A 25,838-nucleotide genomic window follows, 5' to 3' on the forward strand; every position below is an offset into this window, starting at 1 on the left:
TGAAATGCGGGCATATTACTATTTTTAATATCTTAACCACTCAGCAGGGCAGGAAGAGCAGCCAGACCTTCAACAGCCGAGCACAAACCCACCCTGCCGTGCTGCGACCTCAGTCACAGTCACCTCAGTCTCAGTCACCTCAGTCACAGTCACCTCACGGACAGTCCCCAACACAGCCCCGGACCCAGGCTGCCACCTGCCCGCCTCACGAAGCTGCCCCACACTCATGCCGGACTGGCGACCGCCCGCCCCGCCCTCCCCGCCCCGGAGGCGGGCCCGGCCCTCCCCTCACGGCGGGGGTGGAGACACGGCCCGGCGCGCCAGCCGCGCCGCCATGGAGGTGGATGTGGCGGAGGAGGAGAAGGCCGGGCCCTCAACGGGCGAAAAGCGGGGACCCTCCGACCCCGCGGGGGCCGCACCCGGCGGCGGCAGCAGCAGCAGCGGCCACTACGAGCTGCCCTGGTGAGCGGGGCACAGGCGGGGCGGCGCGGCCGCCATGAGCGCCCGCCATGAGCGCCCGCCGCAGGGGGGCGGGGCGAAGGGCCGGGCTCGCGCGGTGATTGGTGCAGACCGGTGCGGGAGGCGGGGCATGGCGCGCCGTAGCCAATGGGGTGAGGGCGGGGCGGGGCGCGCTGTTGGCGGGAAGGCGGGCTCCGCTGAGGGACCCTGGGCTGAGGGGACCGTGAGGGCCGGGCCCGGTCGCGGGCAGAGCGGGGTGTTCAGCTCTGTTCCCCTGTGCCCGCCGGGGTGCTGGAACTCGGCCTGACTCAGAAATGGGGTCTCTGTGATCTTCCCGGTCGGTGGCCAGGACTGGGAAAGAAGGAAATCACAGAATGTTTTGGGTTGGAACGGACCTTAGGGGTCACTTCGTTCCAACTCCTCCGCCAGGGCAGGGACGCCTTGCACTAGACCAGGTTGCTCAAAGCCCCGTCCAGCTTGGCCTTGGGCACTTCCAGAATTCAAGAGTGAACAAAATCCCGTTGTTTACCTGTGTAGTCCGAAGTCAGCCCTGCCCTGTGTTACCCACGAGGGAGCACACACAGGGCCGCTTCTCCCCTCAGCCCCGTGTCAGGCTGAGGCACCAAACTCCTGTTCGAATTGAGCGTTTTTTCCTGCCTTTTCCTGCTTTATAATACTGGAAGTAAACCCTTTGAGGGTGGTGAGGCCCTGGCACAGGTTGGGCAGAGAAGCTGTGGCTGCCCCATCCCTGGAAGTGTCCAAGGCCGGGTTGGACAGGGCTTGGAGCAACCTGGGCTGGTGGAAGGTGTCCCTGCCTGTGGCCAGGGAATTGGAACTGGGTGATTTTTAAGGTCCCTTCCAACCTAAACCATTCTGGATTCTGTGACTCTCTGACTAGTGTTGGGGAATGCTGAAAGGGAAAGGGACTGCAGAGCTTGCACTAACAATACATCAACATCCCGTCCTGTCTTAACATAATCTCCTTTTCTGTCAGTGTAAAGCACTATTAAAGTGTTATTAGACGTGCTGAAGTGTGTGGGGTTTTACTTTTACAGGGTGGAAAAATACAGGCCCATGAAACTGTCCGAAATAGTTGGGAATGAAGATACTGTCAGCAGACTGGAGGTGTGTAGCTGTCCCAGTGTCTTTATACAGGTTATCTCTAAAAAAACCTAATTCTGCATAGATCCACAGGCCAGTAAAAACACTGCTGTATTTTTACATCCATACTTGAACTTGGGGAAGAAAGCTTCCTGATTTGCTTAAAAAATTACAAGTTTTAGGACATATTTGAGTGGTGTATAAGGAAATAAGCCTTCTTCAGTTGGGATCTTTAAACTGGCCCTGTTTTGATACAGCTTAGTGAGTTTGTTATAGTAATATTGTTTATTAGCTGTTATAGTAATATTGTTTCAATGACTAAATGTAATTTTTGTAATAACAGAAAAAAAAACATTTTTTTTTTAAGAAGATAAATGTTTTCCATATGGTGTTCAAGGCCAGGTTGGACAGGACTTGGAACAACCTGGTCTAGTGGAAGGTGTCCCTGCCCATGAGGTTGATGAGCTTCCAGGTCTCTTCCAACTCCAGACATTCCAGGATTCTATAATGCTATGGAAAATTAGTCTGTGAACACAGTATTTGCTAATTATACTACCAAGTATATGATTAAAACAGATGCAAAGGAAAGGCAAGAGTAGTAAAGACCTGTGGGATTAAGTGCTTTTAAATTTTTCCATGTTATTCTTGAGGCTGCCTTCTAACAGTTCAATTCAAAAAAAACCCCAAACATATAAAAGCAGCATGGTTCAAAAAATGAAAGCAAGAGGGGAAAAATAAAAAACATGTTTCTGATGCTTAAAAATAGAACAGAACTGAAACTATTTGTTCCTTTTATTTTCTTCTGTCATTTCTTATTATCATTCTTTCTTAGGTCTTTGCAAAAGAAGGGAACGTACCAAATATTATCATTGCTGTGAGTATTGCTGTTCTGTGCTGTATTTCACTGTGTTGGTCTTGGATTTGAAATCTAGCCAGCATGGCCTCCCAGTACAGACTGCTTTTGTGCCTGAATGTACTGGTAAAGGAGATTTGTAGAGAGTACAGCTTAGAAAATGACATTAAACTTACCAGAAATCTCTGCACTGTCACCTTTTTAGGGCCCCCCAGGAACAGGCAAAACTACCAGTATCCTCTGCTTGGCTCGTGCCCTGCTTGGCCCTGCATTAAAGGATGCTGTTCTGGAGCTGAATGCCTCAAATGACAGGTGAGAATGGTTAAAACTTATCAAACTTTTAATGAAGAAGCAAGCACCCATTTTAATTCTTAAAAAAAAAAAAATTTGATAGGCTTAGTGCTATAGTATGGTCTTTAAGGCTTATTTAATGCAGTTTTTCCACCCAAAAGTTGGGCAGGTTTTGGTGTCCACCTATCGATACAGATATTATTTCTTGATGTTCTCTAAACTTGATACATAAAAATATAAAAACAAGTGGAGTGCAGAATCCATAGTGGTACTGTTGGCTTGAGCCTACTTCTCTTGTCCAAGGATCAGGCACTGAGGGCTGATTGTGTTTCCCAAATTCTGTTCAGACCCATCCTGAAGGATTCTGAGGACATTTCCTGGAGGGTTGTCTGAGTACATCATACTTTCCCTGCCTCTGTGGATATCAGTTATAGAACAGCTACAGAGTTACAAGATCCTTTTTCTAAATGGAAAAAAAAAAAAAAAAAGTTAAATCCTTTCTTTATAAAAGTAAGTCTTTGCAGGGGCTCTGCCTAGGGAAGTGTCTGTGTTGTGCTGATATGTTGCAGTCTATCCAGCTGCTTTTCTTCAGCTGAGCTACATCTGGGGCTGTGGATTAAGCTGTGGGAAGAACTGGCAAAGCAATCTTAAATGCTTCTGCCTTTGATGATTTACTACCCCACCTTTTGGTAAACATAAATCACTTTGTGGCAGCTCTGCAAGTAAGGGTACTGGTTTTATATATATATATACTGCTGTTGTTAAATTCTTTTTGTCAAACCCTCCAAAAATCAAGATTACTGGTCTTTAAATCTGGATCAGTTGGACAGTCTGGCTTACAGCGTGGTCCCACAGCAGTTGTACTGGCACAGCTGAAGGAGAATCAGGAGAATCTGTGGCTTCTGAATAAAATCTGTTCTGTGATTTCACCCATCCGACCATGAAACGCTTCAATTATTGTTCCAGAGGCATTGACGTGGTGAGAAACAAAATCAAAATGTTTGCCCAGCAGAAGGTCACACTCCCAAAAGGTCGGCATAAAATAATCATCCTTGATGAAGCAGACAGGTAGGTTGTTCTTCCTTGACCTCAGCTGCTATGTGAAATGTGCTGCATCTCTCCTGTCTGCAGAGCAGCAACCTTGGACAGTCCTGAGTGTTTCTATCAGGCTTCTCAAAATAATTTGCTAGGAAATGGATGTGCATTGAACAGTGAGCACTCAGAGATCATTGCTTCGAGGGAGATGCTGAATATTGAAGTGAAAAGCTTTGGGTATGAAACAGCATATTCCAGTTTACTGGAAAGGTGTTCCATCCCTGGAAGTGTCCAAGGCCAGGTTGGATGGGGCTCTGAGCAACCTAGTCTAGTGGAAGGTGTCCCTGCCCATGGCAAGATGAGCATTAAGGTCCCTTCCAACTCAAACCACTCCAGAACTCTGGGATTCTTTTCCTTTGAAAAGAGTCTGGCTCACTAGAGAATTTCACTGGATGAAAACGGGACATTCTCCTCCTCCTCCTGCATGAAGTATTTAGTGTTCTTAGCGGTGTTCTTCAGAGCATTAGTGATTTAATTTTGCATGTCAGTGTTGTGGAGGTCTCGGTGACTTACCTGCATTGTGGGGTGGTTTGTTCACATGACTGGAAAAAGCTGTTCAGTTTATCGAGCCAGAGTGTCAGTTAATGCACAAAGCACAGTTTAACATCAGTAAACTCTAAAGCCTGTATAAAAATAGTTATTAGGCTGCACCCATGAGTCCAGGAAGGGCGAAATCCATCCTTTTGTCCCCCCCAGCATGACAGATGGAGCCCAGCAAGCCTTGAGAAGAACAATGGAAATTTATTCCAAGACGACGCGCTTCGCCCTCGCCTGCAACGCCTCTGACAAAATCATAGGTAAAGTGCTGCTGGGCCCTGGGTGTCCTTGTCATATGTTCTCCACACTGCTGGCTGACTTCCCAGGCAGTTTCCAGAAATACCTTGGATCTGCTCGTTGCAAGAAGCCGTGGTACTTGTGAAAAATCAAACCACCTGTACATGAGCTGATAAAAGGGTTTATTTGTGTGGCCAGGGAACCCCCTGAGCAGCTGGTTTTGATGGGTAGTGCTGTACCTGACTGCAGAAGCAGATTTCTCATCCTTTGGGCTCAATCTCCACCCAGCTACAGTTCAAGGTGTTTGATGGATTGTTTACTGGGTGTTGAACCCTTTTGTTGTCTTTTCTTCAGCTCAGTCTTAAGTTTGCTTATAGGTAAAGACATTGTAGACCTTTAGACTTCTCCTGTTAAAATAACCTGATAAACATCTGCATTCAGAAATCCAGGAGAAGAGAGGAAGCTGAGCTTTTTGTATATATTTGGGAAAACTCAAGTAGCACATTTGGGCTCAAGGGAAGGACTGTAAAAATTGTATGTGCTTAAGGAGATGCCGCATTCTCTTCCCAGCCAACATGTTCTTTCTCTTTAAAAGAAGACAAAGTAATTGATGGAACTGAGAAAGCTTTTCCTGAGATTAAAAGAAATGTTTGGGGTGTGGTTTGGTTTTTTTTTTGAGAAAAGAGGGAAATGCTAATTACACATCCCTGTCCTCAGAACCCATCCAGTCCCGGTGTGCAGTGCTGCGTTACACCAAGCTGACAGATGCACAGATCCTTGCCAGGCTCCTCAAAATTGTTGAGAAGGAGGATGTGCCATATACAGATGATGGACTAGAAGCCATTATCTTCACAGCCCAAGGAGATATGAGACAGGTAAAAGGAGAGAGGCAATGAAACAAAGGCTTCTGTTTAAAGCAAAAGACCTTTGAGTTGTGGCTCTCAGGGATTTCTCTCTGGAGAGGTAAAGCAAAAGGGGATGTGACTTGTGGCTCAAGAGTAAACTAAACTGTTTGGTTTTGTGAGGTTTTAAAAAATGGATCTGTTCCTTAAAAATGATCTGGTGGGGACTGGATACCAAATTTGTCTGCACAGATTTGTGATTTATTCTACTGCTTAATTGAAAACTGCTTATTTGGCATCATTTACTGAAGCGCATCTCGTCCCGAGGAGGGGAGTGACAAGTGGAGCACTTCAGAAAATAAATGAACTCTTTTTTTTTTTTTTCTTTCACAGGCTTTAAACAACTTACAGTCCACACACTCTGGATTTGGCTTTATAAACAGTGAGAATGTCTTTAAGGTCAGTAACAGCTGAAAGCAGTGATGCCAGGAGTTTGGCCCTACACCTGTGTGAGATCTTCCATGGGACACAGAAGCCTTTGAAAGTGCTTTGCCCGTTTGCAGAGAGCCCATTGTGTAGCAATCACAGCATTAGGCCATCAAGAAGCCCCTGTGCCTTTTGAAAAGGTGTCCCTAATGGCACCTCTGAGACTTGGTGGCTTTGCAGCGCTGTCTCAAAGCACAAAAATCCCAAAACGGCTGGGAAATTTCACACTGATAACTTGGGAATTTATTACTTGTGTGTTCTCATTTTGTGCTGTCGAGCCTGCTGTGGCAGAATAGCTGAAAAGTCATTTTATTTAAAATTTAATCTGTATTACAGAACGTATCTGATTCAATACTCCACCCGTATAGAAGCTTGGTGAAAATACCAGAGGTTTAATGTAGAGTCTTCTCGTATTTTAAGGGTAATATTTGTCTTTGATACAGGTGTGTGATGAGCCTCATCCCCTGCTTGTGAAAGAAATGATACAGCACTGCATAAATGCAAATATTGATGAAGCCTACAAGGTTGGTTTTCATGTGCTGTGTTGTCATAGACACTTTTTCTTTACAGAATTCTTGTTGGTTTTGAAGAATTCACAATGTGTGTTGTTGGTTTTTTTTAAGGTAAGGGCATTAACACGTAGACAAGTTGATGAAGATGAGTTGAGTTTGTGCATTGCTTTGTTCAGATAAAGAAGCCAACAAGCAAAAAAAAGGGAGTTGTACTGAAATTACTTGCTAAACATTTGAGGTTAAATCAGCTGTTAAATAGCCCATGCAGTTACATACAGCTGTTCCAAAAGTGAATATCCTTGACTCACCTGGTAAGTTCTGCAGCTGAATGAGGGACTATTCTTGCCTGCACAGATTCTTGCCCACCTGTGGCGTCTTGGATACTCCCCAGAAGACGTTATTGGCAACATCTTCCGTGTGTGTAAAACCTTTCCCATGGCAGAATATCTGAAACTGGAATTCATCAAGGTTAGTACTAACCCAGCTCCTGCAGGGCCTTTGGGGCATTTTTAAGAAGAGATCAGAGGGCAGCCTCAGGGGGTTTGCTGTATATTAGCACAAGGAAAATATTTCTTCACTCACTGCTGCTTTCTTGCCCACTCTGCAATCATCAGTTTGTCGGTGAGAATGGTCACTTGGGAGTGACATCTGATTTAACATCTGATCACCCACAGAAGTGCCAGAAGTGAGCACTGAGAATTAATAGCAGATGTACTGCTGGCTTTATTATTTACATCAAAGCCTCAAGTAACACCTTGAGAACGTTCTTCAAGGGCATACTTGATTCTAGTCCAATAGATACTAAAAAATTATATGAACAGATAGTTGACAGATGGTAAAGTGGTGATATGGAACCACTCTTCATAATTGAATGTCCTCAGGTTTGTGCGTCTTGCTTCTTAGAAAGGAAGTGGGGAAACACAGGCTTGGACTTTAAAAACAAAAAAGGCATTCTAGTTGGTTTGCAGGAGCAGATACATTGTCTGAAGTTCCAGTAACTCAAAGCCCATCTCTTTAGCACTATTTAGTTAAAATTCCACAGGCTGGGGGAGAAAACAGAAGGTTTGACAATGTCTCTATCACCAGGAGATTGGGTACACTCACATGAAGATAGCAGAAGGTGTGAACTCCCTTCTACAAATGGCTGGGCTGCTGGCCCGGCTCTGTCAGAAGACTGCAGCCCCTGCAGCCAGTTAGGCCCCTCCCTGAGCCCAGGGGGGGAAACCTGGGGTGTGTCTGTTCCCTGGTTCTGCTAAATCACAGAAAAATGACCAGTTGTATTGTAAAAATGTTCTGTACTTTTTTTATTTAGACCAATAAAGCTTTAAAGTTGACTTTAACCCCAGAACTCGTCTGTGTTGTGTCACCAAGCTAGACGTGAGGACTGTGACAGGCCCAGGGCAATAAGGTCTGCTCAATGCAATGGGACCCAACAGCAGGAGAAATCAAAATGGAATATCATGGTAAGGAATTACACTTCAAGCCTGGTCATGGGTGGTCTTATCTCATTCTATTTTGTGCCCTTTTTGCACAAAATTGGGCATTTAATGTAGTTGTAATTGAGACACACTGAGCAGGTGCCACTCCTGGGTCCTGTGGTATTTTCACCAAACATACAGGAGAAATATTCCACATTTCTTTATGGTGCCAGCTGTGTATTTTGGATATTCCTTCTGCAGTCTTTAAAAACACTTTACCAAATTATGGGATGCTCTGCATTTGAGTTCCCCTTTCTGTTTTTGCTTGCCAGGTTATGCAGTGTCATTTTATTAGAGTTTCAGCCTGTCAAAAAGCCACACCATCAGGTTTTCCTCTCTGTTCCATTTTGGAAACACCTTGCCAGTGCAGATGAGCACTAAAGTGTGAAAAGCAGAGAGAAAGCAAACAGAAATTGAATTTGGCCACCTCCCTGTGTGATGTGTCTCCAGGCAGAGCTGTGTTAACATAATTAAGCGTGTTCTGGTTACAGCAGTCACACAGAACAGGGCAGGGGGACAGTTTGCTGCTGCCTGCACTGCACTCGGCTCATCCTGTTGATTTCCACCCCGAGTGTTCAGTTCCTCACTGCAGCTGTCTTGGTGCCAAGTGGATCTTCACCAGTGGGCACTGGTCCCTGCAGGGGCTGGGCACACCCTGCCCTTCTCTGACAGCCACAGGGTTTCTGCAGCAAGAGCTTGGTGGCATCACGAGTTTGCCCCTCCAGGCTTCCTGCAGACAAACTGTGCAGGAGAGCAAGGGAATGGGCAGCTAAAGCACAGGGAATGCAGCAAACAGCTCTGGGAATAATGGCTGCAACGCTCAAAGTATATTCTTCCTTCACAAAGTATTTATTGAACTTACCTTTTGGTTCCCAGCCAGTGAGTTGTCACTACCAGCACAAACTGTTAAATACGTAACTAATAGTTTAGTATGAAGGGGCCTGGATTGCTGAGTTCTCTACAGACACAGCATCACAGCTTTTGTCCCTACAACTTCAATTAAGGGTAATTTTCCTTTGGCTGCCCATCACAGCCAGCCTCCTCTGCCTTTGCTTTCTCACATTGCTGACTGGGGAAGGAAGAGCTGTTGCGGGGAAGTTTCATAAAACAGCAAACACTGTACCTTGAGGACTCAAGGCTGGTCTTTACCCTGTGGGATGTACCTGCCTGTGGTGTTGGAGCCAGTGGAAGGGTGAGGAAAGTGGAGGGTCGTGGTTCCTGTTCCTGCCTGGTTTCAGTGGGTTTCTCAACCACGTTAAGTAGCTGCATTTCACAGCTCCAGTCTGGAGGAGACTCCCCTCTGGGCTAATCCCTTCCAGCTCTGGGGGCTCATGGGGCACTTTTCCTGAGAAGAGGAATAGGATCAGTCCCAGAGGCCACCAACACACCACTCTCCAAAGGTGTTTGCTCCATCTCTGAGTGCAGAGCTGATGATTCCCAGGGCCAGCACTGGCTCCACAGCTCCGTTTGAGAGCCACACCAGCCGTGCCAAAACACTTTTCTAATGCATCTTAAATTGAAAACAGGAAGTGAATTGCTCACTTGGCTGCCCTCCCTAATGTGAGGAAAGAGAGAGGTGGGCCCAGGGGAGATGTCATTTCTCCTTGCACTATGTTCAGACAACACGATCTGGCAGTTTGGGTTGAGCACCAGAAACCCTTGCACACCTAAGGCCAGTCCTGAAAAGACAGTGTGTCAGTGAACACACTCACATGTACCTACTCAGTGCAAAGAAAAACCCTGAGGTGATTCAGAGCAAGACTAAGAACATCAATGAGACTTCCCAGAACTGTCCCTGGATACCTTCCAGTGTAATTAGATGACTGGCTGAGAAATGTCCTAGGAGCTTTTCAAAGCTAAGGATGGATTTATCCCTCACTACAGGTGACTGCTCTGGAGAGCTGGAACAGGGGATTTGCTCAGGCTCCCAGTAAGTGAAGATTCCCCCACATCCAGCTCCTGCCCCGCTCGTTTTGGCTCCACAACTTTCAAACTCAGACCAGGCAAATGTATTTGGTGTAACCCACCTCCCTGCTTAGTGATGAGCAGTAACTCTTGTACTCTCATATTTTGGCCATGCACTCACCTAACACCTTGGAAGTTTGTGGGAGCTCTCCAGCTGGACCTGTTGCTGTGAGCCAAGGATCTTTCACTGCTGCTAATCCCTTAATCATGAATGGCTCTCTGGGCTGGGAGATGAATCACCAGTGGGTGTAACATCCTCCAGAACGAGCTCACCCCTCCCCTGCAGCAAACAATCCGCAGTCTGCAGCACTTCATGGAAAATGGGAGCTTCTTTGGGTGCTCAGTTAGTCATCAGGGGATGCACCCAGGGTAACAGTGTCACAGCTCTCTGAGGGCCAGGCACAGTTTCAGTCACAAAGGCACCTCCTTGTTCCCTTGCCTGCCTGTGAGCCTGTGCAGAGCCAGCACAGGCTGTGGCTCTCACTGTGTCTGCTCCAGGCTCACGGGGTCCCTGCTGTCACCCACCTGTGCAGACTTTTTGCAGAGCATTTACCCTTCAGGAAACCCGAGGGTGTGAGCACGACCTGGGCTGGGGTGAGCAGAAACCCAGGCTGTAGCTCTTTACTCTCTGAATGCACCAGACTCTGTGTTGTAAAAGTCCTGAGGAGACTTCCAGCATTTGCTGGAGCTACAAGTAAAGCTTCTCCTAAGCCAAACTCCAACCCACCCACTGTTTCAGCTACACCAGCAGTGGACACCTGTGCTCTTGTCTGCCAAAAATAGAGCCAAGTGATTTGCAGCAGGAAGCACCTGACATCCCTTCTCCCTCTCCAGGGCTCGCTCACCCTCAGCTCCCCTTCTCTGCTCACTCTTGCTGTCCCGAGGTGATGAGTCTGGGCTGTGCTCTTTGCCAAAGCACAGTTTTCTGAACCGGTTTTGAGGAAGGAGGCTTTGCAGGAGCGACATTTTCCCCCCCGGAAGATCCTGCACATCACTCTGTGTCACCTCACGTGCTCCCGTTTCGGTGTCACCCGACCGTGCAGACAATATCTGCATCACAGCAAACCACAACAAAACACCCCATTTTCTCTGGAAGCTTTTCAATTTTAATAAATAAGTGGTCCCAAAGTGCCAGATCTGTGCATCAGGGCTCAGGAGACGGGGGATCTGTTTCAGGGCTGATGTTCCCACAGCCCTACCGAGGGACAGGTGCAGTGTCTGAGGCTGGGGGGCTGTGGACCTGACCCTCCGTTGTTGCCTGTTCTTTGTACTGATATAAAAACAGATCCTGAAACACGAGGAAAACTGCCACAGATCAACACTGTGAATCACAAGCTGTGGATAAGGCAGGAATTTAATCCTCTTTAGCTTTTGTGAACAGGTTGGTATCTCATTGAGCTGTAAATACAGAGTTGTAAATACAATCTCTGCCTTGCCAATTCCTCTCTTGTAGGAAACTGCTCCTATAGGAGAGCACAGGAACTAAATCAGAACATAATCCCTAAGGCTTAGTACCACCGTGCATGAGTCACCCTGACAAATTAAGTAACTGGCTGTGTTACTGCTCAGCAATCTAAGGATGCACTTCATGCTTGAGAGGAGAAAACATTGCACAGACTGGCCACCCTCCCTCGGGTGGACCTGCAGGGACACGGGAGGGGATGACGAGGTGGGGGCCTGCCCGTGGTCACCATGGGCAGAGCGCTTTTCTCCAGCTGCAGGTTTGCAGTTGGACTTCTGTGGGTCTTCAAGCAGAGCATTTCTTCCTTTCAATAACATCCCTTCGATGTGATTGTGGGGCACAGTTTGGAGAAGAGATTTCACTGAGGGGTGGAAATCTCCCCTCTCCCCCTGTGCGTGCTCGCTGGGTGAGCTCCTACAGCTCAGCCAAGGATTTCTTCAGACTTTATGTAGGACACTTGAAATAAGAGGGGGAAAAAAAGTCCAGTGAGTTCTCTAACTTTTAATCCCTTTTCAATTTAACTCTGCTGCCTGCTACATTTTCTTTCCAGGGACAAGTAGTGACATACACTACAAAGTGTCCTCGTCTAAGCAAAAGCCCCAGTTGTGCTCCCAGAGGAACAAGGGGCACGGAGATGCCAGGAGCCCATTTCTGAATTCAGCTTCTTCTGCTGGCATTTGTTGGTTGGATGTGGGGATTTTACAGCTTTACTCTGCTAGGAAAGGCTACAACAGAGGTATCACTGTAAGGACATTCCCACTGGGTCTTTGTGGGTGCTCCAAGAGTAAAAGGGAGACCAACACTGCAACTCCCCTGTAGTTCTCCAAAGGGTTTTACTTTATCTGCCTTGAGTAATTACTCAAGAATTCTTTATCAGCAGCATCAAGTTGGTGCTGATAATGGGGCAGGAGATGTGGTCTTAGCGTAGCAGGCAGGGCTTGGCTGAGCCTGGGGTATCCCTTACACTGCACAGCCCATGAAGGGTTTGGGGGTTCCTGTCCACAGCATGGGGGACATGGATTCGACAGATTTGTCTCCACGGTCAACATTAGTCAGCTTGGCATCAGCCAGAGATGTGCCACAGCACAGGATGGGCTCCTCCTGCTCCCACACTGCCCACATGGGCTGCTGGGCACAGGCTCCAACCAAGCTCCCTTTCCCTAAACCCAATCCTCCCATCCCTAAATAAACACCATAAAGCCAATCCTCCCACCCCCTAAATAAACACGCCAACCATTTGCTCTGGTTTTACCTTTGCTTTGACAGCAGGGCAGGGACTGGTGCAGGAGCTGTGTTGATGTAGTCTGGCTCCTCATCCGAGCTCTCTGCCCGCAGGGCTGCAGGCGAGGATGGGAAATGCTGATCAATGAGTGGGCTGATGTAAAAACACACACAGCACCCCACAGACACTCTGTGTGTCCTGCCAATGTTTAGCCTTCGGTGCCAACATGTTTTTGTGCCTGGGCTAAGAAACCTCAGATTAATGTCAGGGTCTCCTTGAAGAGGCATCAAAGTGGTCACAGCAAATTTGTAAACACGCTGGAAGCTACGAGCCTGGACAGCTCTTCAGAGCATAAATACATGGGCTTAGATTTAATCTAGAGGGTGTGCAAACAGGATAACAAGAATCAGTTGGCTTAAGCAGCTCTCACACCAGAGACAGAAACCTCTCAAATGCACATGTGTGCACTCACCATTATCTCCCAGGCCAGGCTACCCCCCACGCCTCACAGGAAGCCACACATTAGATTAAACTGTGGTTAAAAGGTCAGTTTGAGAAACAGGCACCCTCGATGACAGCAGGAGAGCCAGGGGCTGACCCCCTGTGTGTGCTGTCTAGTTCTTTGTTCAGAGGGGATCACACAGCTGTGCTTGCACCAGGGCAACTTCCAATGGAAGAGGATAAAAGACATGAAGAGCAACATTACTCTGCAGCATCCCATGGTCAGGGTTTGGGCACAGCCACCGACATGGTGGCCTTGTGACAATGAGAAACACCACGTTCCATCCCAGCAGCATTCAGATACAACAGCAGGTAGCAACTTGCACATAGTTTACCATGGATAGCTGGGAATAAAATCGCTCCAGACAGGCCATGCACTGCCCTGGCACGGTCTGTGCTGTTCGAGGGCAGCACCAGGCCCCCTGCCCACGAATCCCACCCCCAAACAGCTGCTGACAACGCACCTTCCTCTTGCTGCAGCCTCCACGTGTGTATGGCCTCACTGTTCTCGTAGTCTGCAGCCTCATCTGTGACAGGGGAGGGTTTGGACAGGATGATGCTGAGCAGCAAACAGGTCTAAAAATGGCCCTCTGTGAGCCACCCCCTCCCGACCGCGCCGAGCACGGGGCTGTTTCCAGCCCGATCTGCTGATGCTGCCTCATCTCTCTCCAGCCCTGGCCACGCGCCTGGATGACTGCAGGCAGGGATGGGGATCGGACGGGTCCCTGCTGCTCCTGCCTCCTCCAATCGCTCCGTGCACAGCCAGGCAGGAGCAGGGCAGGATCAGCAGCGCACAGAGCGTGTGTTAATTCACTGAAGGAAACCAAACTGACTTCCTATCCTGATTGCAACATCCCAGGACTGGTGCTGGAAGCCCTGAAGCAGACACTGTGCTCCAGCATCATCCTCCAGCAGCTTCTTGGGCTGGACATGGTGAGAAACATGAGCTGGGGGCTGGAGCCATGATCAGCCTGGCTGCAGCAACACTGAAAACCTAGAGAAGATGCAGATCCCAAAGCTCCTGGATTCCTGCAGAAACCCCAGCTCAAAAGAATCAGCTTGGAGGAATCACCACACACATTTTCCTGCAGAAGGGGGGAATGCTCTGTGCCTGCAGCAGCCCTGGCTCCCCAACTCCACAGCACAGAGCTGATAGGAGGAGCTGAGCCTGAAAAGGACAGAGTTTCCCTCAGCTGAGCAGGTCACCATCCCCCCCCTGCACTTCCAGATACCTTTGTGTGACACACATGAACTGTGACAGCAACACACCTACCCAGGTCAGAGCCGAGAGACACTCCAATGATGACATTTTCATAGGAATAGGAATCCTCTTTCTCTGGTGGAGGGAAGAAAGAGGGGAGACAAGGCACTTAAGGGGTGACCCTGTTTATAAGGCAACAGATGGATGGGACATCCCTCAAACCCCATGGCTCTGCTACATCCTTTAATGAACATGTCTCCTGGATCTGCTCTTGCTTCAGGCCACACACAGTGATGCACAGACCCGGGCAAGAACAGTCTCACGAGCTCCCTGGAGCCATGGGACAGCTGGGCTGGAGGAAAACCCACCTGGCTCTCCTGGAAACCTACCCCTGGGTCGAGTGAAGAACCTGGCATGGTTGTTGTAATCCAGAGAAATGGGCTCCCTGTGGGAAGAGCAGCTCTGTCAGCTCCTCCTGCCCCAGGGCACCCACAGGCCAAGCTATGGGAGCACCAGGACAGCACTGGGACCAGTATGGCTCCACTCAGTTGTGCTGGTGGGCAGCCCTGGGTACTTACACGTAGGCAGAGTCCTCTTGCAGATAATCCTCTGCAAGAACAAGGGTTTGGCGTCAGCACCCCACACCAGGGCATCAACCCAACCTGCCACCCCCAAGCACAGCCTGACAAACCCCTGGAGCACGGCCATGGCACATGTCCCCAGCAGCCACAAAGCCCTGGCGTGGCCCCAGAGCCCACCCACAGCAGAGCCAGGGGGCTGGAGCAGGGGGAGACAGCCCCGACCCACCCCAGGCCCTGAGAAAACCCTGGCTCGCCACTTCTCATGGACACATCCTGCCAGCTGGCAGGGAGAAGGGGAGTATGGGAATATCCTCCCTGGCTTGGGAAAGGAGATGAAGCCCCACACACCAATAATCCTCTTAGGGCAGGCGCCAGCTCGCAGTGCCCCGGGCGGGAGAGGGGGGCTCGGGAGCGTCCGTCCCCCTCTGCTCTGCCCATTAATCAGATCAGTTGTGTCTTACAAAGCAATCTCCAAATTGACCAAGCAGCAGCTCTGCCAGCTGTAGTGCTGGCTGCCTATGTGCTCCCTGCCTGTGTGCTCCCTGCTGGCTCCCATCCCCTCCCCAGCCTTCCCTCGCAAAGCTCCCCCTGGCATTTACCTGTCAGGAAATTCTGGTACCTGGACTCATCCCTGCTCCCTGGGGACAAGAGAGGGGCACGTTATGCTTGGGCTCAGGCTGAGGGATGGGAGCAGTTTGATGATGAAGAAACCAAATGTTTCTGCCATCACCCAGCCCTGAGGTCCGACAGGTTGGACACTCCAGGGTAGGGGTGTTGGCACGGCCAGGGGTGATATTTAAATAGGCTGTCCCCGTGGATCTAACCAGGACTGGTCAGGCACAGCAGGATGAGCACTGGATTTTAAACCTGGAGCCAGGTTAAACCCAGATTGTCCAGCTCAGGGCCCCCAACATCAGATAGATGTGGACCTGCTGGAGCAAGTCCAGAGGAAGCCATGGAGATGCTCCAAAAGCTGGAGCCCCTCTGCTCTGGAGCCAGTCTGGGAGAGCTGGGGGGGTTCACCTGGAGAAGAGAAGGCTCCAGGGACACCTGAGAGCTCCTTGCAGGGCCTAAAGGGGCTCCAGGAGAGCTGGAGAGGGACTGGGGACAAGGCATGGAGGGACAGGACAAGGGGCAGCAGCTTCCCACTGCCAGAGGGCAGGGATAGATGGGATATTGGGTAGAAATCCTTCCCTGTGAGGGTGGGGAGGCCCTGGCACAGGTTGCCCAGAGAAGCTGTGGCTGCCCCATCCCTGGAAGTGTCCAAGGCCAGGTTGGACAGAGCTCTGAGCACCCTGGGCTAGTGGAAGGTGTCCCTGCCCGTGGCAGGGGATTGGAACAAGATGATTAACTGGGAAAGTCCCTTCCAACTCAAGCCATCCTGTGACTGATTGAACCTGGGCCTGTCCCAGGACACACTCACCGTATCCAGCGTGGTGGGAAGCACTGAGCTGCTCGGTGGTTTTCCTGAAAGAGACAAAAGAGACCTAAAATCCCAGGTCTGAGCAAACCCCACCAGGAGTTACAAACCACCAGAGAGGGGCCATCCACAAAAAGCTCCCCGTGAGGTTATCACAGCACATGTGTGGAGCAATGGAAGAGGAAGGAATTTCAGGTCAAATCCCAAAATGGGAATAACTAGGTCTGAACACTGTAGCAGAGTTACTGCAACTAGGTGGTTCTTGGGAGGTTTATGTGATGGGGAGAAGTGGATTTATCACATCAAATTGTTTGTAAGCAAAGAACGGCCATTTCTTTTTCCTGATGTACCCACTATGTACAGCCACAGCTTGTTTCCTTGAGTTTAATTGCTTGCCAGAAGAATGCAGTGAGACTGAAGAAAGTCCAGAAAAAGTCTAAAGCTACTATCAACAAATGAAGCAGCCTGATTGAGATGGATATGTCCCTCCTCCTTGCAGGGGGGTTGGACTAGATGGCCTTTAAAGGTCCCTTCCAAACCAAAGTATTCTTTAATTCTAAGCACAGCCCAAGCCACATCTGTAGGGCTCAGAGCCCAATCCCAAATCCCAACCATTAATGTATCTTGGGTGAATTTCATCCCACCTCGGCTCTACAGCTAGATTTTGTTTGGTTTTGTTTTTTTTTTAACCTACCTTGCTATTGATAAGTTTTCAGGTCCCTTCGTTTTTTCCAGCCTTCGGGTGGCACCTGGCACCAAGAACAAAACGGGGGTTAACTCTTATGGCAGCAGCAGCAGATGTTTCAAAGAGCACAGAGCACCCACCAGTGAGGGTTCCCCTGGCATTTTCCTAATGCATCCCAAAATAACTACCAAATTGTTCCTTGAATGTTCAAAAATGGACAAAACAGGAAGCAACCAGAGGAAAAGCAGAGCAAACACTCGCCGGGGGAAGCTGCAATCCCAGCTGCTGCCTTGCTGTCTGCTCTTCCCCAAACCTGCTCAATCTGGGGGCCATTCCCTGCTCTTCACACTGCAGATCCTGAGCTTTGGTTGGGCTGGGCTGAAGCAAAGACTCATAAGGGGGGATTATGGGGCTCCAACCCAGCAGGGGCCCAGGGCAGGGCTCATCTGCAGATGGTGACACTCCACACAGACCCGGCAGCAGCTCAAAAGGTCAGCGCCAAACCCAGCCTGGTGCAGGAAGCAGTGAGGGGGGATGATGAATGAGTCACTCCTATCACTGCAGGCTCACCCACACCTTCATTTTCACAGGGTGCACAGTGTGGTTCAAAGAGCCTCAGTTATCGAGGCGCCGCTTTTCAACTTCATCGCTTTAGTGAATTACTTTCAATGCAGAGGGAAATTTTTTTTTCCCCTAGAGCTCAGAATTTGCATCCCTAGAAGCACCTGAGGTGGCTTTGACAATCCAGGTCTCATCATTTCACTGCCTGGTGTTGAGGTGACCCCTTGAATGTCGCTTTCTCCCTGTTCTGTGCGTGCAGGATCCCCACCCCCCGAGGCAGCAGCCCCGTGCAACGCTGGTACTCACTGGAATGGGAGCGAATCACCTCAAACCTCTGCTGGCTTTCCAGCCTGGAAAAGAGAGCAGTACAACCTCAGCTGAATGTTGGGGTTGATGACAAGGAAAAGAGATGCAAGAGTCCTCGTTGTTTAGTGAGTGGAGGACAGAGAGCACAGACTCCCTGCTGGGCTTGGGAAAGTGCCAGGGTGCAGAATCAGTACGAGCTGGGAGCAGCATCCCAGACTCCTCACTGGCCCTTTAAAGTCAAGATGTGCTTTTGGGCCATTGGTAGAGCAGCCAGCATCAGCTAAGGGAAGGATACAGGAATGAGGAAAACATCATTTAGGATAATTCCTACTCTGACTCTTTATCCACCAGTTAAGACCAGAAGAACCTTTTCACCCACAGGAAAAATGGTTTCAAACCCCATTGCTTCACCTCCACTGCTGCCCCTGCCCCCTCAGCATCCCTTAACATCAACCTGAAAAGAATAACACGTTATCAACAATAAAAATGACATCCACGCCCAGAAACCTCTTTACTTCTTAGTTAAGAGAAGAGCTGCTGCTCAGAGCACAAGAGGATTCAACATCTCTTCTACTGCAAGTCTTAAATGATTTTGGGAAGCCTTTCCCACCCAGTTTCATTGGGGTCACCCCATCCCCAGCCAGGATTCACAGTTCAGGGTTGGCAGGAGATGGGATGTCAGAGGACCTCACTGCAAATGTCCCTGTGGGGGACAGAAGCTGCCCTGGCTGCTCCAACAGTCTGTGATGGATCACACCAGAGAAACAAACACCCCGACACCTCAGAGGCCTTTGCAGAGCCCCTTTGCACCTCCTTTGCTCCTCTGACAGAGGTTACAACCCAGCTTTTCTTTTTCTTTGTATAATTTACTGTGGTTTGTCTGTTGCTGAAGGAAATAAGGGAGGGTGTCTGTGTGTACACTGCGTTTCCTTCGCTGATTGTGCTGCAGGTCAGTGGTTGCTCTGGAACAGGGTCCCTCCAGCACCAGCCAAGGGGCTTCTTTATGAAGTTACCCATCTCTCTCCCACACCTCAGGCCGGGACAGGTCAGGATAAGGACTTGCCCTTCTCTCCCAGCTCTTTTTCCTACTAGTTAATGACTCACTGGCAGCACGGTCAGAGCTTCAGTTTCGTTCTGGATTATTCTTTTTTTAAGGCATTACCCCTTTAGCAGCGCCCTGAGCTGAGGCACGCTGCCCTGCATGCCCCCTCCTGGCATTATTTTATTTTATATAAATCTGGATTTCAGCTTGGCTCTGGCCAGGGTCCCACCCCAGGTGAGCTGTTTGGGGAAGAAACACATTTATGAAAGGCCAACTTACTGGCTCCTGTGCTCACTCAGCCGCATCTCCCTCTTGGTAGCTGGAAGATAAGGGAACAAAAAGCTCTTAGAAAGCAGATTTGGGAGTCAGAGATCAGAAAGACCAATAAAACACGTTCACAAAACTTCTCCAACACAACAGGACGGCGGAGGCAGCGAGCAGCAGTTACAATGAGGTTTGGATCAATTTTCTTCAAACCGTGTTTAAATCCTGGGGTTTGTCTCAGACCCCGCAGAGTAAAGCAGCCAGTCCTGTCCCCAAACCCCAAACTGCAGCCTCTCTCCCCCGCTAAAACCTACCCACTGCCGTGATGGGGCTGGAACGCCCGCTGGTTCTGGAGAATTTATCTCCAGACTGACCCAGGCCCTCTGCGGGATTTGTGCATCCAGAGCTGGTCCCCCTGGACGGGATGTTCCCAAAGCCACGATGACCTCGGAGAAGGGTCTGCAGCCCCCAGCGTTACACCCACCCCAGGGAAGGGCTGCTGCAGTTTTGGGTGGTCCTTCCCCAGCTCTCTGGCCGCCAGCACAGCCCCTTCCCACCCAGGCTGTTGGGAGCATCCCCGCCAGGGCAAAGCTCCCCGAGCCGGCCGCATGGCTGAGCGGAACCAAACCCGCCCCAGAGGGGATTTTCCAGGAGGAAAGGCCACCCCGGAGCCCGCAGGCAGGACTTACCGGAAAGCTGGCACCTGACGCAGAGGCTGATGGCCGCCCCGAGCAGCATCAGCGCGGCGGCCGCTCCGAGCAGCTCCGGCTGCACCATGGCCCGGCCACGTCCAGCCTGGAACACAGCGGGGAGGGGAGCCCCGGGGGCTGTGAGGCCATCGCTCGGGAAGATTTCCCCCCCAAACAGCCACCTGCTGTTTGCCCTCACGCCCCCACGGGGTGCCGAGGATGCTCCAAGAGGCTCCCAGAGGCGACGCCCCTGCCCCGCACGGCTCCGCTTCGCTCATCCCCGACCCCCAAACCCACGCGCGCTGCCGGCAGACACTCATTTTTTTAAAGTATCTAGAAGAGAGGGCAAGGAGAGAGGCACTTGGCAATATTTCCTGCAGCTCAGAGAGGCTCCCAGTGTTAAAATTCCCCACGCTTTTTTTTTTTTCCTGTGCTGAGCTGGCTCAGCCGCCGGCTCTTCCCCTGCTTTCCATGACAGGCTCTTCCACAAACAGCAGCTAACATTTTGTAATAATCAGCGTGATTTGGCTTCAGCTTCTTCCTTTAAAATACAAAACATCCTATAAATATCACAGCAAACAGCCTGCTGGCACTGGGACGGATCGTTTAGCCCATTCCTATTCCCCAGGGCCAGATTTTCTTCAGTCACAGATTATTTTAATTTATTTTTGTTTTTAATAAACTTCTTTTTTTTTTTCCCTAGGGATGGAGATGCTTCGACTTGCCAAAGGGCAGTATGTCATCATTCCTGGCAGGAAGTTTTCCTACTGCCTACCTTCAACCTCCCTTATTACAACTTAAGCCTGGATTGTACTGGTATGGGGGAAGGAAAGACAACCACTAACAATTAAAATAATTCAAAATAATTAAACAAATGGCATTAACAGACAACAGAAAGCATCAGCTTGATTTTGCCCTGCTCAGAACCTTCTGCCTCCGCTTGTGTAAAGTGGAATAAATAGCATTTCTCTACCCAAAACAGCCCGTTCACATGGAAGAAAACCCAAAGCCTCTTGTGGCAGCTGAGCCTGTGGGTCCTCAGCAACATCCTCCCATCCCTGCTGGGTGCTTGGCACGGCAGCTGAGTGTCGTTGGTGGGAGATTTGTGGTCCACTTTGGCATTGGAGTCCCAGTCCTGTGTCAGGGTCCTAATTACCAGGGCACAGTGTAAATAATTGTGGTGTAAATCAGTGTGGGGCAGGAGAAGGAGAGGGAAGAAAGTCCCCTATTTCTGCTCCAGACAGACCTTTGAGGAGAGCAGGGAGCAATGGCCAAAGGGGATTGGTGTCAGCATCCTCTCAGTGGTTCCCAAACATAGCCTGGCTGCTCAAAAGTGACCTCACCTGGTCTTTGAGACCATTCTCCCTGCCTGGGAGCAAACTGGGTTTATTCCTACTCCCTCCAAGGTTTCCTGAGCTCCCAGAACACCCTCAGCTCCCAGCACTTGCTCCACCATGGCCTTGCTTTTTATAGACCCCCAGGGGCCTCTCCCTGCACAGTTCCTTGCAGCACTTTCAGCAGCAGATGGGACAAGTTGTTCTAAATTACCAACATGCCCAGACCCCCTGAGACCCGCCTGGAGGTGCAGGACCAGCACCCTCAGCCACAGGCAGGACATCAAGGACAGAGCCTGGTCAAAACCATGTGGTTTCTCACACCAGTTTGCCTTGGCTCACAATCTCCCACAGAAATCATGAGCTGTGGATCATCTCTGAAGCATCTGCAAGAGGCAGCTGAGGGAAGTTGACCCCATGCTGGTGACTAACATACAAAGGACTGCAGTGCTTCTGCTTTGTTTGGGGAGGGGTTGGCGCTTTTTTTTCCCCTTTTTTGCTTTAAAGTGAAGGCCAGGCAGGGCTGAAGGGCCCTGACAACACTGAATAGTTTGTCCCATTGCATGACAGGCCACCATCTCCCTTCTACAGCCAGTGAGGCAGCAACCCCCTGCTGTTCCCAAGCCCCCTCACCCACCAGGAACACCAAAGGTGGTTATTTGAGGGGTTGCCAAGCAGGGCACGGTGTGTCCCACCCCATCACAGCATCCCCCTCAAGCCACATGCACACAGTGTCATTTGTGCTCCCCAAAACACCCTGGTCCACGGAAATCCTTCCTTTTGAAGCAAGCCCTGCTGTGGTAAGGAGCTGACAGAAGGAGGTGATGAGCAGATTTATGACAAGCAGAAGGCTGGAAGCACTTACTCACGGCTGGCAGGATATAAATAAAATATTTGGAAGGCTGAACGTGCTTCCCTGCGCTCTGCCTTGGGGAGAGGGAGAGCAGAAAGAGGCTCCAGCCACTGAGGTCTCCACACAGAGAGGCACGTGGAGTTCATGGCTGGCCAGCCTTGCTTTCGAGATGCTAAATCCAAACCCAGGCAGGAGAGGCTCCCACGTAGTTTAGGAGTGACATTTGGATAGTGCCACAACACCCTGTGCTGTTCACACACTTCCCTCTCCTCCCTGAGCCTGTTTTCCCCCCTTTTTGTGCCCACAGGGCCACATTCCCAGCAGTGAGCGCAGCCTGACCCCACAGCCCCATAAACCCCCCGGGAGCAGCTGCTCCAGACAAGCAATTCCCAGGAGAGCAACACGCTGGAGTCTGGATCCAGCTGTGGCCTCTGTGGCACCTCTCCTTGGAGGGGGAAGCTTTCCCAAACAGAGGCTGCTCCTTCCGTGGCCTCAGATATTTTTAGCAACAAAGAAGACAGGCTTTTTTTTTTTTTTTTTTGTAAAGAAAAATGGGAAGCATTAATGAACTTGCAAAAGCTCATTTTCTCTGTGCCAGGTCTCAGCCTGGCTGCTGCTGCTGTGCTATGGAAGGTCTCCAGTCCTAAATAACCCAGGAACAGGGCTCATTAGGAAGAGCCAAGGGAAGGAGAGGTGGTTTTATCCAGGAAGATATAAAGGCCTTTTAAGTCCACTAAAGAGGAGAGTGTAAAGTCCACTTGTGTCCAAGAGTGACACACCAAAGTGAGAGAAGCTGCTGGAACTGAAATAAGACAATTCTGGCTTATAAAATGAGTGGGGATGAACTGGATATGCACAGGCTAGAAATAAAATTCCTAATGGATGGAAAGTCTGTGAGAACTTTCCGACACTGGCAGAAGAGAGACAAAACTCACCAAAAAAAAACACCCCAAAAAACCCCTGCAAGAGCACTTAAAATAAACAAACTTTTTGCTGAGAAACCAGGAGAGCGAGGAATGCGTTGATGTGGCCTCAGCAATGTCTGGTTTTCCATTAGATAATTTCTCACGAAGATATTTTAGCCCTGTGCAGGGGTCAAGTTCACATTGCAAGAGAAAGACCCCAGCTGCAGGTTTATGTCATGAATTTAACCTATTTATCAAAAAAATGCCCAAAAGGCAAATATAAACCAGTCACCTTCCCTCCCCTCCAGAAAGTTTTGAGGTTTGCACCAATTTGCAGTAAATTAATTCTAATTCAGGCTGGTGGGATGAGTCACTGGTATGAAATATAAAGTGGAGAGTGTATTTAAAGCCCGGCCATATGAAATTCAGCACACTGACTTGTTGAACAGATGCAATATTCAGCTTGACTCAATGTCTCTAACATGTCTAAGAAAAGAAACTCCACTTTCAGTTTGCCTGTGTGGCACAGATTGCCACAGAGAGTCCCATCAATTCAGAAATTAAAGTTTCAGACCAAGGAAGCTCCTGTGGTTGGAACCACTTCAGTGACCAGCGCTGAGCCTCCAGAAAAGCTCCTTTCCAGAGCTCTGCACATCCCATTTCCTACCAGATTTATGCCAGCATGAGGTTTCTTAGGAAAGCTGCTGCCATAAAGTCTGGTTTTTCACAGCTATTTAGGCAGATCAGGGTTTATTTTATGCCAGGGGAGTAGTAGATGCACTTCAGCAGAACACAGGGCAAGAGGGGGAAATTGGAATTGATAAACCAACTTTCACACGGATTATCACATTGGAAAACGTGTTAAAAAAAACCCTCAGGTGGAAAATAGAGTGCAAACAACACACATGCCAGCACAAGGGGGCAATTCACAGGAATATCTTATATTTTTGGCTTCCCCACGTCCCAGACAGCACCGAAGCCTCACAAGGTCCCCTGTGAGCCCCGGGGACACCACATTAGCAACACAGGCAACCCCCATGTGTGTAACTACCCGTTCCAGAACCATGACAATGAGCCAGTCTCACACAAGATCATCCCAAAATTATCCTCCCTCTGTTCAAGTAGCTGCCTCGTGGCTCATATTGCACCGAACATTGATCACAAGAGAAAACTGATGCAAAGACAAAAGCTCCTTCCATTTAGGATTCAAGCAACTTCAAGCACTCACAAGGCAGTAAAATAAATGCTCGTATCCATGATGCCAGTCAGCCCTGAAACCGATGGAAAACCCGGGAAGTGTCGTTTGAATCGGCCTATTTCACGGGGCTGAGCTTTTGGAAGGGGAGCAGCAGTCCCAGAGCAGGAGCCAAGAGCAGGACCGAGCAGATTTGGGAGGAGAGGAGCTCAGCACAGACCGAATCTCCCAGAATATTTTAGCAGATGTGAATGCAGAAATAACGTAATTAAAAACCCGCCACGCTGCCACCAGCAGATGGAGGGGGAGATGTAAAGAACAGCACTGGAATCCCGGTTGTATGGGACGGACTCATCTCAGGTCCCGAGGGCTTTAAATGCTGCTGCGAAGAGAGAGTTGGTGATTTTCCTACCTCGGAGCCTCTCAGCGAGGGGGGAACATCCAGCACGTCGCTTTTCGGAGAGGTTTTTACAGGGGATGACCTTGAACCCTCTTTGAAAGGGTCGCCGAGGTGCAGCCCAGGGCCCCCGGGCTCAGTGGGACACCCCACAGCGCTCACACGGGCCCCTCTCACCTTCCCCTCCCGCTCCCTCCCTCCCGTCCAGCCTCACCCGCAGCCTCAGCTGCTCTCCCCGGGCTGTCCCATCCCCTCCTGCCCCTCCGAGCCGGTTCCTCCAGGGCTCGCCACCAGCTGCTGGTTTCCTGTCCCCACGTGAATCACTAACCCCGACATCCGCTGCCCTGAGCCTGCACAAACCCACCCGGGCAGCCCCCCCGCCGTGGGCTCCCCAGGGTGGTCTTTGCCCAAACCCATGTCAGGAGCCCCTTGGTTTGTCCTCAGCGGGGAGAGGAGGAGACTCGGGTGGCACCGTTACCCTACGAGTTGTATTTCTTTAAAAAGGAGCCCGGGCGGCAGCGGGGGGAGAAGGTTGTGGGATTTAATCTGTGGAACGGATAGGGGGCTGGTGGGCAGCTCTGGGAGATGTCCATGTGTTAGGAAAAAAAAAAAAAAAAAATTAAAATTTCGGGCTTGACGTGCTCCAGTGCCCTCAAGACATGGGGGAGGAAGTTTAAGTGGCTTGGGAAGAGGGATGGATGTACCACCGATAATGGCAGGATTGATGGGCCACAGGGACATTTAGGAGGGCTCCCAGGATAAAGGGGCAGTCACTGTGCTGAGATCAGCTCCAAAGGTAAGTCTGGCAGGGGGGATCTGTGACCACCAACCCACAGACCCACCCGAAAGAAGAGGGGAACTGAGCATATGGGACTAATTAGCATGAGAAGTGAGAGAATCGTTAGCTAATCGAAGTTACAGTACTAATTAATAAGAGAATTATGTAACTTGCACCCAATAAACACTAATTCCTGCGTTTGATAAAATGTGTTCAAAGTTTTGATGACTGATGTACACGGTTTGGGGAGCAATCCCCACGTACCTTCAGCACTGAATAATGTCAACTTGCTAACCTAACAAACCGGTTGGAGAGTTCATTTCCCGGTTTTCAGTGACAGCAGGGAACCACACCCAGCACCGAGGTCACTTCCCAGTCAGCTCTTGACTCCCCAAAAATTCAGGTTTCCTTTTAGTGAAGTGCCTTTGCAGGATTTACCACCACCACTCACTGGAAGCGGCAGATGCTGCCCGGAAAAACTCAGAGCAGATACAGCAACCTACAAATGCTCTCTTAGTTTTTACAGAAGAGATGATATCAAGTGTCAAAGGCAGCAAAGAGCTGAGGTCACAACCGCTAATGGCCA

The 25,838-nt window shown here is 49.8% G+C and overlaps 2 protein-coding genes across 4 annotated transcripts; one reads left to right on the plus strand and one right to left on the minus strand.

Annotated features, from left to right (window-relative positions):
• Positions 1-287: 287 nt before the first annotated feature.
• Positions 288-7,756, plus strand: RFC2 (replication factor C subunit 2). 3 transcript variants are annotated; one of them, XM_027882152.1, is made up of 11 exons: positions 288-462; positions 1,515-1,584; positions 2,393-2,434; positions 2,619-2,725; positions 3,671-3,772; positions 4,496-4,596; positions 5,291-5,448; positions 5,809-5,874; positions 6,345-6,425; positions 6,768-6,881; positions 7,500-7,756. In XM_027882152.1, the coding sequence occupies exons 1-11, from the start codon at positions 335-337 to the stop codon at positions 7,608-7,610; spliced, it is 1,080 nt and encodes a 359-aa protein (XP_027737953.1). In that variant the 5' UTR covers positions 288-334; the 3' UTR covers positions 7,611-7,756. The 3 variants fall into 3 exon arrangements, with proteins under 3 accessions (XP_027737953.1, XP_027737955.1, XP_027737954.1); XM_027882154.1 differs by lacking the exon at positions 288-462 and adding an exon at positions 698-715; XM_027882153.1 differs by lacking the exon at positions 288-462 and adding an exon at positions 777-796.
• Positions 7,757-10,950: 3,194 nt separating this feature from the next.
• Positions 10,951-24,732, minus strand: LAT2 (linker for activation of T cells family member 2). Its single transcript, XM_027882079.1, has 13 exons — positions 24,689-24,732; positions 19,791-19,896; positions 19,117-19,156; positions 17,796-17,839; positions 16,938-16,992; positions 16,247-16,290; positions 15,423-15,461; positions 14,821-14,851; positions 14,611-14,687; positions 14,320-14,377; positions 13,506-13,579; positions 12,571-12,655; positions 10,951-11,774 (listed from the first exon to the last, which is right to left on the minus strand). Exons 2-13 carry the CDS (start codon positions 19,876-19,878, stop codon positions 11,756-11,758), a joined length of 654 nt encoding a protein of 217 aa, XP_027737880.1. The 5' UTR covers positions 19,879-19,896; positions 24,689-24,732; the 3' UTR covers positions 10,951-11,755.
• Between the last annotated feature and the right edge of the window lie 1,106 nt (positions 24,733-25,838).

Source organism: Empidonax traillii, unplaced genomic scaffold (assembly GCF_003031625.1).
Source record: "Empidonax traillii isolate 1590-97213 ecotype Southwest subspecies unplaced genomic scaffold, ASM303162v1 scaffold101:size1699134, whole genome shotgun sequence".
In the NCBI taxonomy this organism is placed as follows: domain Eukaryota; kingdom Metazoa; phylum Chordata; class Aves; order Passeriformes; family Tyrannidae; genus Empidonax; species Empidonax traillii.